The 13,774-nt window shown below is 60.9% G+C and overlaps 1 protein-coding gene across 1 annotated transcript in view; it reads left to right on the top strand.

Moving 5' to 3' along the window:
• The first annotated feature begins 1,095 nt into the window (after window positions 1-1,095).
• LOC144952972 (uncharacterized) overlaps window positions 1,096-13,774 on the top strand; it is a 16,489-nt gene continuing 3,810 nt past the window's right edge. Inside the window, exons 1-8 of the mRNA XM_078883456.1 lie at window positions 1,096-1,330; window positions 3,585-5,872; window positions 6,934-7,119; window positions 8,305-8,382; window positions 10,378-10,426; window positions 11,203-11,470; window positions 11,940-12,074; window positions 12,225-12,328. Of these exons, the coding sequence (XP_078739582.1) occupies window positions 3,764-5,872; window positions 6,934-7,119; window positions 8,305-8,382; window positions 10,378-10,426; window positions 11,203-11,470; window positions 11,940-12,074; window positions 12,225-12,328 (2,929 nt within the window). The 5' untranslated portion in view covers window positions 1,096-1,330; window positions 3,585-3,763. The remainder of the gene's footprint in view (window positions 1,331-3,584; window positions 5,873-6,933; window positions 7,120-8,304; window positions 8,383-10,377; window positions 10,427-11,202; window positions 11,471-11,939; window positions 12,075-12,224; window positions 12,329-13,774) is intronic.

Here is a 13,774-nt window from a genome sequence, read left to right as displayed (position 1 = left end):
AGGGTGTAGTGTATATTGTAATGTATAGTAGTGTAATGTGTAGTGGATCGTGGGGTTGTGTATAGGGTAGTGTATAGTGTTCCCAGATCTGGGCAAAGTCCAATCGGTGAGCTCCTCCGGCAGGCAAGGCTGCGTTGGCTGGGTCATGTAGCCCGCATGCCCAGCCACCGCATGCCTAAACAGCTTTTGTTCGGCCGGATCGAGGGGGCTAAACGGGCGCGGCACGGGCTAGAGAAGAGATGGAGTGATGTGGTACAGGAGGACGTGGAGCTGAGTGGACTTGCCGATGACCGGTACCAGCGGTGTCAAGATCGGCCTCAGTGAAGGACGCTACTGGGCAGTTGGAGGCAGTCGCCCTCCAACAACAATGGAGGGCGGAGGAGCGACGCTCACAACAACGAGCAGAGCGCCGGGTGGCTAAAGCACAGCAAGTTGGTACAGCAGGGGGCACAGGTGGTGCATCAGCCAGTCATCTCGGTCATATCAGTCAGTCGACCCGTGGCACCTGCTGGGTCTGCCCCGTGACCTCCTGCCAGCGGGCGTTCGACACTTCACGTGATAGCCTCAAGGTGCACTTGGCCTGGCACAAGCGTCGTGGTGACGTCACCACCACTTAGTGGCGAATGGCGGTTGTTGTTGTATAGTGTGGTGCTACTGCTGCTGCTACTGCTACTACTGCTGCTGCTGCTACTGCTGCTGCTGCTACTACTACTGCTGCTACTACTGCTGCTACTGCTGCTGCTGCTACTACTACTGCTGCTGCTACTACTGCTACTACTGCTACTACTACTGTTGCTGCTGCTACTTCTGCTGCTATTGTATAGTCCGCTCTGTTGCTTCACTGACGATCAATGTTGTTGTTGTTGTTGTTTCTAGAACTGCAGGTCTGAAGCCAGGGACGTCATCAGCTGTTCAGCCGCCAGCTGTTCAGCCGCCAGCTGTTCAGCCGCCAGCTGTTCAGCCGCCAGCTGTTCAGCCGCCAGCTGTTCAGCCGCCAGCTGTTCAGCCGCCAGCTGTTCAGCCGCCAGCTGTTCAGCCGCCAGCTGTTCAGCCGCCAGCTGTTCAGCCGCCAGCTGTTCAGCCGCCAGCTGTTCAGCCGCCAGCTGTTCAGCCGCCAGCTGTTCAGCCGCCAGCTGTTCAGCCGCCAGCTGTTCAGCCGCCAGCTGTTCAGCCGCCAGCTGTTCAGCCGCCAGCTGTTCTGACGTCAGCTGTTGAGCCGTCAGCTGTACTGACGTCACCTGTTTTGACGTCATCTGTTGTGACGTCATCTGTTCTGACGTCAGCTGTTCAGCCGTCAGGAAGTGACTAAAAGATTTGACCTCACCGGAAGGTTGGTGGTTCCTCTTGAAAGATCAGGACACGAACAACATCACCACAACCATAGCCACTACCACAGCCACCACAACCACAACCACCACAACCACCACAACCACCACCACCACAGACACCACCACAGCCACCACCACAACCACCACCACAGACACCACAACAACTACCACCAGCAGCAGTACAGCCACCACCACCACAGACACCACAACCACCACCACAGACACCACCACAGCCACCACCACCACAGACACCACAACAACTCAGGCTTAGTCAACTAGTGACTAAGCCTGAGGCAGGCTAAGTCACTAGTTGACTAGGATAGAGGCAGGCCTAGTCACTAGTTGACTAGGCCTGAGGCAGGCTTAGTCACTAGTTGACTAGGCCTGAGGCAAGCCTAGTCACTATTTGACTAGGCCTGAGGCAGGCTTAGTCACTAGTTGACTGGGATAGAGGCAGGCCTAGTCACTAGTTGACTAGGATAGAGGCAGGCCTAGTCACTAGTTGACTAGGATAGAGGCAGGCTTCTTCACTGGTTGACTAGGCCTGACGCAGGCTTCGTCACTAGTTGACTAGGCCTGAGGCAGGCTTAGTCACTAGTTGACTAGGCCTGAGGCAGGCTTAGTCAACTAGTGACTAAGCCTGAGGCAGGCTAAGTCACTAGTTGACTAGGATAGAGGCAGGCTTAGTCACTAGTTGACTAGGCCTGAGGCAGGCCTAGTCACTAGTTGACTAGGCCTGAGGCAGGCCTAGTCATTAGGCCTGAGGCAGGCTTAGTCACTAGTTGACTAGGCCTGAGGCAGGCTTAGTCACTAGTTGACTAGGCCTGAGGCAAGCCTAGTCACTATTTGACTAGGCCTGAGGCAGGCCTAGTCACTAGTTGACTAGGATAGAGGCAGGCCTAGTCACTAGTTGACTAGGATAGAGGCAGGCTTCGTCACTGGTTGACTAGGCCTGACGCAGGCTTCGTCACTAGTTGACTAGGCCTGACGCAGGCTTAGTCACTAGTTGACTAGGCCTGAGGCAGGCTTAGTCACTAGTTGACTAGGCCTGAGGCAGGCCTAGTCACTAGTTGACTAGGATAGAGGCAGGCCTAGTCACTAGTTGACTAGGCCTGAGGCAGGCCTAGTCACTAGTTGACTAGGTAGGATAGAGGCAGGCTTCGTCACTGGTTGACTAGGCCTGAGGCAGGCTTCGTCACTAGTTGACTAGGCCTGAGGCAGGCCTAGTCACTAGTTGACTAGGATAGAGGCAGGCCTAGTCACTAGTTGACTAGGCCTGAGGCAGGCCTAGTCACTAGTTGACTCGGATAGAGGCAGGCTTAGTTAACTAGTTGACTAGGCCTGAAGCAGGCTTAGTCACCAGTTGACTAGGATAGAGGCAGGCCTAGTCACTAGTTGACTAGGCCTGAGGCAGGCCTAGTCACCAGTTGACTAGGATAGAGGCAGGCTTAGTCACTAGTTGACTAGGATAGAGGCAGGCTTAGTCACTAGTTGACTAGGATAGAGACAGGCCTAGTCACTAGTTGACTAGGCCTGAGGCAGGCTTAGTCACTAGTTGACTAGGATAGAGGCAGGCTTAGTCACTAGTTGACTAGGCCTGAGGCAGGCTTAGTCACTAGTTGACTAGGATAGAGGCAGGCTTAGTTACTAGTTGACTAGGTCTGAGGCAGGCTTAGTCACTAGTTGACTAGGCCTGAGGCATGCCTAGTCACTCGTTGACTAGACCTGAGGCAGGCCTAGTCAGTAGTCGACTAGGCCTGAGGCAGGCCTAGTAACTAGTCGACTAGGATAGAGGCAGGCTTAGTCAACTAGTGACTAGGCCTGAGGCAAGCCTAGTCACTAGTTGACTAGGCCTGAGGCAGGCTTAGTCAACTAGTTGACTAGGCCTGAGGCACGCCTAGTCACTAGTTGACTAGGCCTGAGGCAGGCTTAGTCAACTAGTTGACTAGGATAGAGGCAGGCTTAGTCAACTAGTTGACTAGGCCTGAGGCACGCCTAGTCACTAGTTGACTAGGCCTGAGGCAGGCCTAGTAACTAGTCGACTAGGATAGAGGCAGGCTTAGTCAACTAGTGACTAGGCCTGAGGCAAGCCTAGTCACTAGTTGACTAGGCCTGAGGCAGGCTTCGTCAACTAGTTGACTAGGATAGAGGCAAGCCTAGTCAACTAGTGACTAGGCCTGAGGCAGGCTTTGTCTAAGTCACTAACACTCTCTCCTCTCTCCTCCCCCCTCTCTCTCTCTTACCTCCCGACGTCAGCTGCCCATGGCTGTCCTCACCTCCTCGAGAGAGTGAGGTAGCAGAGAGCGAGAGAAGAGGAGGTGGTGGCGGTTGCGGCGGTGGTGGCGGTTGTTGTGGCGGTTGTGGCAGTGGTGGCGGTGGTGGCGGTGGTGGCGGTGGTGGCTCTCGTTCCGTAGCCTCGACCCACACTTCCCGGCATGACCGGCACCACCCACGGCCGTCACCGGAGGCGTAGGAGCCTCAAGACAAACGCCACCACCACCACCGCCACCACCGGCACCACCGGCACCACCACCACCACCACCGGCACCACCGGCACCACCGCCACCACCGTAGCCACCACCGTAGCCACCACCGACACCACCACCGCCACCACCACCGCCACCGTCGATCGGCGCTCCCGCGTGTCCAGACCCAGCGTCGGCATCCGGCCTCCCCGTGCCAAGCAGAGAGGTTTGGTAACTCCACCGCAGCAGCAACAACAGCAACAACAGCAACAGCAACAACAACAACCGCAGCGGAAGCAGCAGCCGCGTTCCGGCAAGGCCGCCGGTTCTTGCCGCGCGCCGGGAGTGCGGCGTAGGAGGGGAGCGGCCACCACCACCACGGCCACCACCACGGCCACCACCGCCACCACCGCCGCCACCACCACCACGGCTAACGCGGCCGTAGAGAAAGCTGCTTCAGGGATGTGGCCCACGATCGCCATCGCACGCCTGGCGGTGAGCGGCGACGCCGCCGCCGCGAGGACCAGGGGGGCGGCGAGCGGGGCGGAGGTGGTGAGGTTGAATGGGGCGGAGGTGGTGAGGGACATTGCTAAGGTGGTGAGCGACGATGCTGTGGTGAGGTTGAATGGGGCGGAGTTGGTGAGCGACCCTCTGGACAAGTTGAATGGGGCGGAGGTGGTGAGCGATTCTGTGGTGAGGTTGAATGGGGCGGAGGTGGTGAGGGACATTGCTAAGGTGGTGAGCGAGTCGGAGTTGGTGAGCGATTCTGTGGTGAGGTTGAATGGGGCGGAGGTGGTGAGCGAGTCGGAGGTGGTGAGCGATTCTGTGGTGAGGTTGAGGGGGGCGGAGGTGGTGAGGGACATTGCTAAGGTGGTGAGCGACGATGCTGTGGTGAGGTTGAATGGGGCAGAGGTGGTGAGTGACCCTCTGGACAGGTTGAGGGGGGCGGAGGTGGTGAGCGACATTGCTAAGGTGGTGAGCGATTCTGTGGTGAGGTTGAGGGGGTCGGAGGTGGTGAGCGACTCTGTGGTGAGCGACTCTGTGGTGAGGTTGAGTGGGGCGGAGGTGGTGAGCGACTCTGTGGTGAGCGACTCTGTGGTGAGGTTGAGTGGGGCGGAGGTGGTGAGCGACTCTGTGGTGAGCAGCGCTCGTGGCGTGTCCGCTGTGGTGGAGTGGGGGGGTGGGATGGTGAACGGTGAGGGCAGAGTGGCAACTCGCCACCGCTCACCGGGTGAGGCAGAGTGCCGGACTAGCGGAGCTCTGTGTGAACACCGCCAGCATCATCATCAGCAGCAGCAGCATCAGCAGCAGCAGCAGCAGCATCGTCATCAGCTGAAAGAGGAACAAAATCATCAGCAGCAGCAGCAGCAACTTTATCATCAGCAACATCAGCAGCAGCAACATCATCAGCAAGAACATCAGCAGCAACATCATCAGCAGCAACATTATCAGCTGAAGCAGGAGCAGCAACATCATCATCAGCTGCAGCATGGACAACATCAACAGAAGCAGCAACATCATCATCAGCTGCAGCAGCTACAACATCATCAGCAGCAACAGCAGCAGCAACATCATCAGCAGCAACAGCATCAGCATCAGCAGCAGCAACAGCAGCATCAGCAACAGCAGCAACAGCAGCAACATCATCAGCAGCAACAACATCATCAGAAGGAGGAGCGTCATCAGCAGCAACAGCAGCATCAACAGCATCAGCATCATCCGCAGAAGCAGGAGGAGCAGCAGCAACAGCATCATCAGCAGCAGCATCATCAGCAGAAGCAGCAGGAGCATCATCATCATCATGAGCAGCAGGTGAAGGTGGAAGTGAAGGTGGAAGTGAAGGTGGAGGAGGAGGAGGAGGTTGAGAGGAGACTGGCAGACAGAGGTGTGGTGGACGAGGTGGTTAAGAAGGAGGAGCTTGCCGTGGTGGACGACGTGGTGGACGACGTGGTGATGCGGAAGGTGGACAACGTGGTGGTGGACGACGTGGCGATGCGAGTGGTGGACGTGGTGGTGGAGGAGGAGGACATTATCGATGGGTTTGCCATCGCCAGCTTCTGCAGCCGTGAGGAGCTGGAGGTAAGGGTGGGTGGGTGGGTGAGTGGGTGGGTGGGTGAGTGGGTGGGTGGGTGGGTGGGTGAGTGGGTGGGTGGGTGGGTGAGTGGGTGAGTGGGTGAGTGGGTGGGTGGGTGGGTGAGTGGGTGAGTGGGTGGGTGAGTGGGTGGGTGAGTGGGTGGGTGGGTGAGTGGGTGGGTGAGTGGGTGGGTGAGTGGGTGGGTGGGTGAGTGGGTGGGTGGGTGGGTGAGTGGGTGGGTGGGTGAGTGGGTGGGTGAGTGGGTGGGTGAGTGGGTGGGTGGGTGGGTGGGTGAGTGGGTGGGTGGGTGAGTGGGTGGGTGAGTGGGTGGGTGAGTGGGTGGGTGGGTGAGTGGGTGGGTGGGTGGGTGAGTGGGTGGGTGGGTGGGTGAGTGGGTGGGTGAGTGGGTGGGTGAGTGGGTGGGTGAGTGGGTGGGTGGGTGGGTGGGTGGGTGAGTGGGTGGGTGAGTGGGTGAGTGGGTGGGTGAGTGGGTGAGTGGGTGGGTGAGTGGGTGAGTGGGTGGGTGAGTGGGTGAGTGGGTGGGTGAGTGGGTGAGTGGGTGGGTGAGTGGGTGAGCGGGTGGGTGGGTGAGCGGGTGGGTGGGTGGGTGAGCGGGTGGGCGGGTGGGCGGGCGGGCGGGCGGGCGGGCGGGCGGGCGGGCGAGCGGGCGGGCGAGCGGGCGGGCGAGCGGGCGAGCGGGCGGGCGAGCGGGTGAGCGGGTGGGTGGGTGAGCGGGCGGGTGGGTGAGCGGGCGGGTGGGTGGGCGAGCGGGTGGGCGGGCGGGTGAGCGGGTGGGTGAGCGGGTGGGCGGGTGGGTGAGCGGGTGGGCGGGTGGGTGAGCGGGTGGGCGGGTGGGCGGGTGGGTGGGTGGGAAAGTGGGTGAGTGGGAAAGTGGGTGAGTGGGTGAGGGAGTGATTGAGTGGGTGAGTGAGCCGGTCGGTGAGTGAATAGGTGAGCGAGCGGGTGAGCGGTTGAGTAACCTCACCTCCCCATTCCAACCCCCTCTCGCCCCCGACCTCTGACCTCTTCCTGCCCCCCCCCCGACCTCTGACCTCGCCCCGCCCAGCTGAGTGTGCGAGGCGGCGTGGGTTCTGGCAAGCGGAAGGCGGCGAAACTCGGCCACCCCCCCCCGCCCCCATCCCCACCCCCCCCCACCCCCACCCCCACCACCATCCCCACCACCACCCCCACCCACTCCTCCTCCTCGGGGGGCACGGGGGGGGGGGCGGGGGAGGAGAGGCCCAGGAAGAAGGTGAGAGACGGGCCCGGTGCCTGTGTGTGTGTCTGTGTGTCTGTCTGTGTGTGTGTGTGTCTGTGTGTGTCTGTCAGTGTGTGTGTCTGTGTGTGTCTGTGTGTGTGTGTGTCTGTGTGTGTGTGTCTGTGTGTGTCTGTGTGTGTGTGTCTGTGTGTGTGTGTCTGTGTGTGTGTCTGTGTGTGTGTCTGTGTGTGTGTGTCTGTGTGTGTGTGTGTGTCTGTGTGTGTGTCTCTGTGTGTGTCTGTGTGTGTGTCTGTGTGTGTGTGTGTCTGTGTGTGTGTCTGTGTGTGTGTGTGTCTGTCTGTGTGTGTGTCTGTCTTCGCCGGTTGGAAACATTTAGGCTGGCCTGCCTACGATCCATCCTGGGTTTAACCTGCAGGCTGGATTGTGTGAGGAGCTCACAAGTCCTTGAAAGATCTGGGCAAAGTCCCATCAGTGAGCTCCTCCGGCAGGCAAGGCTGCGTTGGCTGGGTCATGTAGCCCGCATGCCCAGCCACCGCATGCCCAAACAGCTTTTGTTCGGTCGGATCGAGGGGGCTAAACGGGCGCGGCACGGGCTAGAGAAGAGATGGAGTGACGTGGTACAGGAGGACGTGGAGCTGAGTGGATTTGCCGATGACTGCTACCAGCGGTGTCAAGATCGGCCTCAGTGGAGGAGGCTCGTGAAGGACGCTACTGGGCAGTTGGAGGCAGTCGCCCTCCAACAACAACGGAGGGCGGAGGAGCGACGCTCACAACAACGAGCGGAGCGCCGGGTGGCTAAAGCACAGCGAGTTGGTACAGTAGGGGGCACAGGTGGTGCATCAGCCAGTTGTCTCGGTCATCTCGGTCAGTCGACCCGTGGCACCTGCTGGGTCTGCCCCGTGACCTGCCAGCGGGCGTTCGACACTTCACGTGGTAGCCTCAAGGTGCACTTGGCCTGGCACAAGCGTCATGGTGACGTCACCGCCACTTAGTGGCGAATGGCGGTTGTTGTTGTTGTGTGTGTGTGATTAATTAGCTTGTGTCGGAGGCCCCGGGGGAACAGGCGTCTATGAGGTCTCCTGGCCAAACCCTATTTGGCGGAGCCAGGAGATTGAATGTGTTGCCACAGCCTTCGTATCGGAGCTGCTGCTCGCTGCTAACAGCACTCGCCCCAACAGTCTGTTAAGGCTACACGGGGGACCTTTGTCTTTGTCACAGCTCAAGAGCGCCACTCCGGTCTACTGTCTCACGGGTTCCTCCAAGCTCCTCCTCGGCCACCCGGCCTCTCCCACTCGGGTACGCTGGCTTCACGATGGCACTGGTGGGTTCACGGTGACCCTGGTGAGTTCACGGTGGCCGTGACGGGTTCACGGTGGCCCTGATGGGTTCACGATGGCACTGGTGGGTTCACGGTGACCCTGGTGAGTTCACGGTGGCCGTGACGGGTTCACGGTGGCCCTGATGGGTTCACGATGGCACTGGTGGGTTCACGGTGACCCTGGTGAGTTCACGGTGGCCGTGACGGGTTCACGGTGGCCCTGATGGGTTCACGATGGCACTGGTGGGTTCACGGTGACCCTGGTGAGTTCACGGTGGCCGTGACGGGTTCACGGTGGCCCTGATGGGTTCACGATGGCACTGGTGGGTTCACGGTGACCCTGGTGAGTTCACGGTGGCCGTGACGGGTTCACGGTGACCGTGATGAGTTCACGGTGACCGTGACGGGTTCACGGTGGCCCTGATGGGTTCACGGTGGCCGTGACGGGCTTCACGGTGACCGTGATGAGTTCACGGTGGCCCTGATGGGTTCACGGTGACCCTGGTGAGTTCACGGTGGCCCTGATGGGTTCACGGTGACCCTGGTGAGTTCACGGTGGCCGTGACGGGTTCACGGTGACCGTGATGAGTTCACGGTGACCGTGACGGGTTCACGGTGGCCCTGATGAGTTCACGGTGGCCCTGATGGGTTCACGGTGGCCGTGACGGGTTCACGGTGACCGTGATGGGTTCACGGTGGCCCTGATGAGTTCACGGTGGCCGTGACGGGTTCACGGTGACCGTGATGAGTTCACGGTGACCGTGACGGGTTCACGGTGGCCCTGATGAGTTCACGGTGGCCCTGATGGGTTCACGGTGACCGTGATGGGTTCACGGTGACCGTGATGGGTTCACGGTGGCCGTGACGGGTTCACGGTGACCGTGATGGGTTCACGGTGGCCCTGATGGGTTCACGGTGGCCCTGATGGGTTCACGGTGACCGTGATGGGTTCACGGTGACCGTGATGGGTTCACGGTGGCCGTGACGGGTTCACGGTGACCGTGATGGGTTCACGGTGGCCGTGACGGGTTCACGGTGACCGTGATGGGTTCACGGTGACCGTGATGGGTTCACGGTGACCGTGACGCGTTCACGGTGGCCGTGACGGGTTCACGGTGACCGTGACGGGTTCACGGTGACCGTGATGGGTTCACGGTGACCGTGATGGGTTCACGGTGGCCCTGATGGGTTCACGGTGACCGTGATGGGTTCACGGTGACCGTGATGGGTTCACGGTGGCCCTGATGGGTTCACGGTGACCCTGATGGGTTCACGGTGGCCGTGATGAGTTCACGGTGACCGTGACGGGTTCACGGTGACCGTGACGGGTTCACGGTGACCGTGACGGGTTCACGGTGGCCCTGATGGGTTCACGGTGACCGTGATGGGTTCACGGTGGCCCTGATGAGTTCACGGTGGCCGTGATGGGTTCACGGTGACCGTGACGGGTTCACGGTGACCGTGATGGGTTCACGGTGGCCCTGATGGGTTCACGGTGACCCTGATGGGTTCACGGTGACCCTGATGGGTTCACGGTGGCCCTGATGGGTTCACGGTGGCCGTGATGAGTTCACGGTGGCCGTGTCGGAGACACTGAGAGGCTGGGTTCGAGACAGAGGTCGCAACCGGGTACCCGATACCCGTACCCTACCCGATACCCGGCTACCCGTACCCGGCCGGGTACGGGTAGGCCGTGAGTCACTGTTGAGTCACCGTGTTTGTCACTCATTTCCCAACGTCTTGTCTCTTCTCACAATTCAAGTTCCTAGAATCAACCCACCCGCGTCTGCAACGTGGCTTCATCCCAGAGGTCGCAATCGGGTACCCGATATCCGTACCCTACCCGTACCCGGCCGGGTACCCAGCCGGGTATCGGGTAAGGAATCAAAACCGGTTAGCGACCTCTGGTTCGAGGTGTGTGGGTGTCTCACCCCACGTGTCCCCTCCACCGCTTGTGTGTCACCCCATTGCAGGTGGTGGCACTTGTGGCAAATCCGAAGCCTTCGCCCGTCTCCGATAAAGGTGTGTTCATGTGCACGCTCATGTTCACGTGTAAGCGTGTTCGTGTGTCTGTGCGTGTTCGTGTGTCTGTGCGTGTTCGTGTGTTTTCACGTGTGTGTGTGTGTCTGTGTGTGTCTGTGTGTGTGTGTACACGTGTGTGTGTGTGTTTGTGTGTGTGTGTTCACGTGTGTGTGTCTGTGTGTGTATGTGTGTGTGTGTCTGTGTGTCTGTGTTTGTGTGTGTGTCTGTGTGTGTGTGTGTTCACGTGTGTGTGTGTTCACGTGTGTGTGTCTGTGTGTGTATGTGTGTGTGTGTGTGTGTCTGTGTGTGTGTGTTTGTGTGTGTGTGTCTGTGTGTGTGTGTGTTCGTGTGTGTGTGTGTGTCTGTGTGTGTCTGTGTGTGTGTGTACACGTGTGTGTGTGTGTTTGTGTGTGTGTGTGTGTGTGTTCGTGTGTGTGTGTGTCTGTGTGTGTGTGTGTGTGTCTGTGTGTGTGTGTGTGTGTGTGTTTGTGTGTGTGTGTCTGTGTGTGTGTGTGTGTGCGTGTGTGTGTGTGTACACGTGTGTGTGTGTGTTTGTGTGTGTGTGTCTGTGTGTGTGTGTGTGTGTTCGTGTGTGTGTGTGTCTGTGTGTGTGTGTGTGTCTGTGTGTGTGTGTGTGTGTGTTTGTGTGTGTGTGTCTGTGTGTGTGTGTGTGTGTCTGTGTGTGTGTGTGTGTGTGTGTTTGTGTGTGTGTGTCTGTGTGTGTGTGTGCGTGTGTGTGTGTGTGTGTTCACGTGTTAACGTTTGTGCTCCCACAGTGCACCAATTCAGCATCACCGCACTCACGTCCTGCGCACGCAACACCACCACCGCCACAACCGCCACCACCATCGCCACAACCGCCACCACCACCTACACCACCACCTACACCACCACCGCCGCCACCACCACCGTCTACTCCGCCGGACCGGCCGCCCTCGCCGCGGCAACGACCCCCCGCGACCTGCTGACCTCCGACCCCAGGGTCATCGCCGCGGCAACGGGGGGGACCCCCCAGACGTCGCCCTCCTGCAGCGACACTCACAGGTGGGGGGTGGTGGGGGGGGGTGGGGGGGTGGGGTGGTGGGGCGGTGAGGTGGAGTGGTGAGGTGGAGTGGTGGGGGGGGGTGGAGTGGGTCTTGCCGGCAGTCTTGACAGGCGTTGTGGGTGACTCAAATGTGCCCCTCCCCCTCTATCCCCCCCTCCCCTCTCCCCCTTCCCCCCTCCCCCTCCCCCTTCCCCCCTCCCCCTCCCCCCTCCCCCTCCCCCTTCCCCCCTCCCCCTCCCCCCTCCCCCTTCCCCCCTCCCCCTCCCCCTTCCCCCCTCCCCCTCCCCCTTCCCCCCTCCCCCTCCCCCCTCCCCCTTCCCCCCTCCCCCTCCCCCTTCCCCCCTCCCCCTCCCCCTTCCCCCCTCCCCCTCCCCCTTCCCCCCTCCCCTTCCCCCCTCCCCCTTCCCCCCTCCCCCTCCCCCTTCCCCCCTCCCCCTCCCCCTTCCCCCCTCCCCCTCCCCCCCGTAGTGGGAGGAGCAGCAGCCTCCTCCCCCAGGAGTCTGCCACCCCCCTGGCCCCTCCCCCACGACCCCCCTCCTCCCCCCCCTCCTCCCCCCCCTCCTCCCCCCCCTCCTCCCCCCCCTTCCCCCCTCCCCCAAGACTGCCCCCCCCCACCCCCACCCCCACCCACTCCTGGCTCACCCCCCAGCCCTCCCCCCCCGACGCCCCCACCCCCGCGGCCCCGGCGTGGAGGGGAGGGGCTGGTGGGGGGGGAGGAGGGGGGGGAGGGGGCCCCCACCCCTTCCTGCACAGCGGGGCCCGGCACTCGGCACAGGGGCTCACCGGCGTGGTGGAGATGGTCGCGCCGGAGTCAACGCCACCGCCGCCGCTACCGACACACAGGGCGACGTACCAGGGTACGTGTGGGGTGGTGTGGGTGAGTGTGTGTGTGTGTGTGTCACTGTGTGTGTGTGTGTCACTGTGTGTGTGTGTGTCTCTGTGTGTGTGTGTCACTGTGTGTGTGTGTGTCGCTGTGTGTGTGTGTGTCACTGTGTGTGTGTGTGTCACTGTGTGTGTGTGTGTCACTGTGTGTGTGTGTGTCACTGTGTGTGTGTGTGTCTCTGTGTGTGTGTGTCACTGTGTGTGTGTGTGTCACTGTGTGTGTGTGTGTCACTGTGTGTGTGTGTCACTGTGTGTGTCACTGTGTGTGTGTGTCACTGTGTGTGTCACTGTGTGTGTGACTGTGTGTCTGTCACTGTGTGTGTGTCTGTGTGGGCGTGGTGCTGGCCACCCACCCCCTCGTGTGCCGTGCCGGCCTTCATAGGTGCTGCTCGCTAGCAGCACTTGCCCCTACAGTCTGTTAAGGCTACACGTGGAATCTTTGTCTTTGTCAGTGTGATGATGCTTTATTGTTCTCCCCGTGTCTCCCCCCGCGTCTCTCCCCGTGTCTCTCTCTCCGTGTCTCTCCCCGTGTCTCTCCCCATGTCTCTCCCTCCCTGTCTCTCCCCCCGCATCTCTCCCTATGTCTCTCCCCCCGTCTCTTTCTCCGTGTCTCTTTCTCCGTGTCTCTCCCCGTGTCTCTCCCCGTGTCTCTCCCCCCGTCTCTTTCTCCGTGTCTCCCCCCGTGTCTCCCCGTGTCTCCCCGTGTCTCCCCGTGTCTCCCCCCGCGTCTCTCCCCGTGTCTCCCCCGTGTCTCCCCCGTGTCTCCCCCCGTGTCTCTCCCCGTGTCTCTCCCCGTGTCTCTCCCCGTGTCTCTCCGCATCTCCCCGCGTCTCCCCGCGTCTCTCTCCGTGTCTCTCCCCGTGTCTCTCCCCGTGTCTCCCCGTGTCTCTCTGCGTCTCCCCGTGTCTCTCTCCGTGTCTCCCCGTGTCTCTCTCCGCGTCTCTCCCCGCGTCTCTCCCCGTCTCTCTCCCCTGTGTCTCTCCCCGTGTCTCTCCCCGCGTCTCTCCCCGCGTCTCTCCCGTGTCTCTCCCCGTGTCTCTCCCCGCGTCTCTCCCCGCGTCTCCCCGTGTCTCTCCCCGCGTCTCTCCCCCCGTGTCTCTCCCCGTGTCTCTCCCCGCGTCTCTCCCCGTGTCTCTCCCCGCGTCTCTTTCCCCGTGTCTCCCCGTGTCTCTCCCCGCGTCTCTCTCCCCGTGTCTCTCCCCGTGTCTCCTTGTGTCTCTCCCCGCGTCTCTCTCCCCGTGTCTCTCCCCGTGTCTCTCCCCGTGTCTCCCCGTGTCTCTCCCCCCGTGTCTCCCCGTGTCTCTCCCCGTGTCTCCCCCCGTGTCTCCCCGTGTCTCCCCGTGTCTCTCCCCGTGTCTCTCCCCGTGTCTCTCCCCGTGTCTCTCCCCGTGTCTCTCCCCGTGTCTCTCTCCGTGTCTCTC

Source organism: Lampetra fluviatilis, chromosome 71, assembly GCF_964198595.1.
Source record: "Lampetra fluviatilis chromosome 71, kcLamFluv1.1, whole genome shotgun sequence".
Classification (NCBI taxonomy): domain Eukaryota; kingdom Metazoa; phylum Chordata; class Hyperoartia; order Petromyzontiformes; family Petromyzontidae; genus Lampetra; species Lampetra fluviatilis.
The sequence above is the reverse complement of the archived record's forward strand: the minus strand, read 5'-3'. Positions and strand labels throughout refer to the sequence as shown.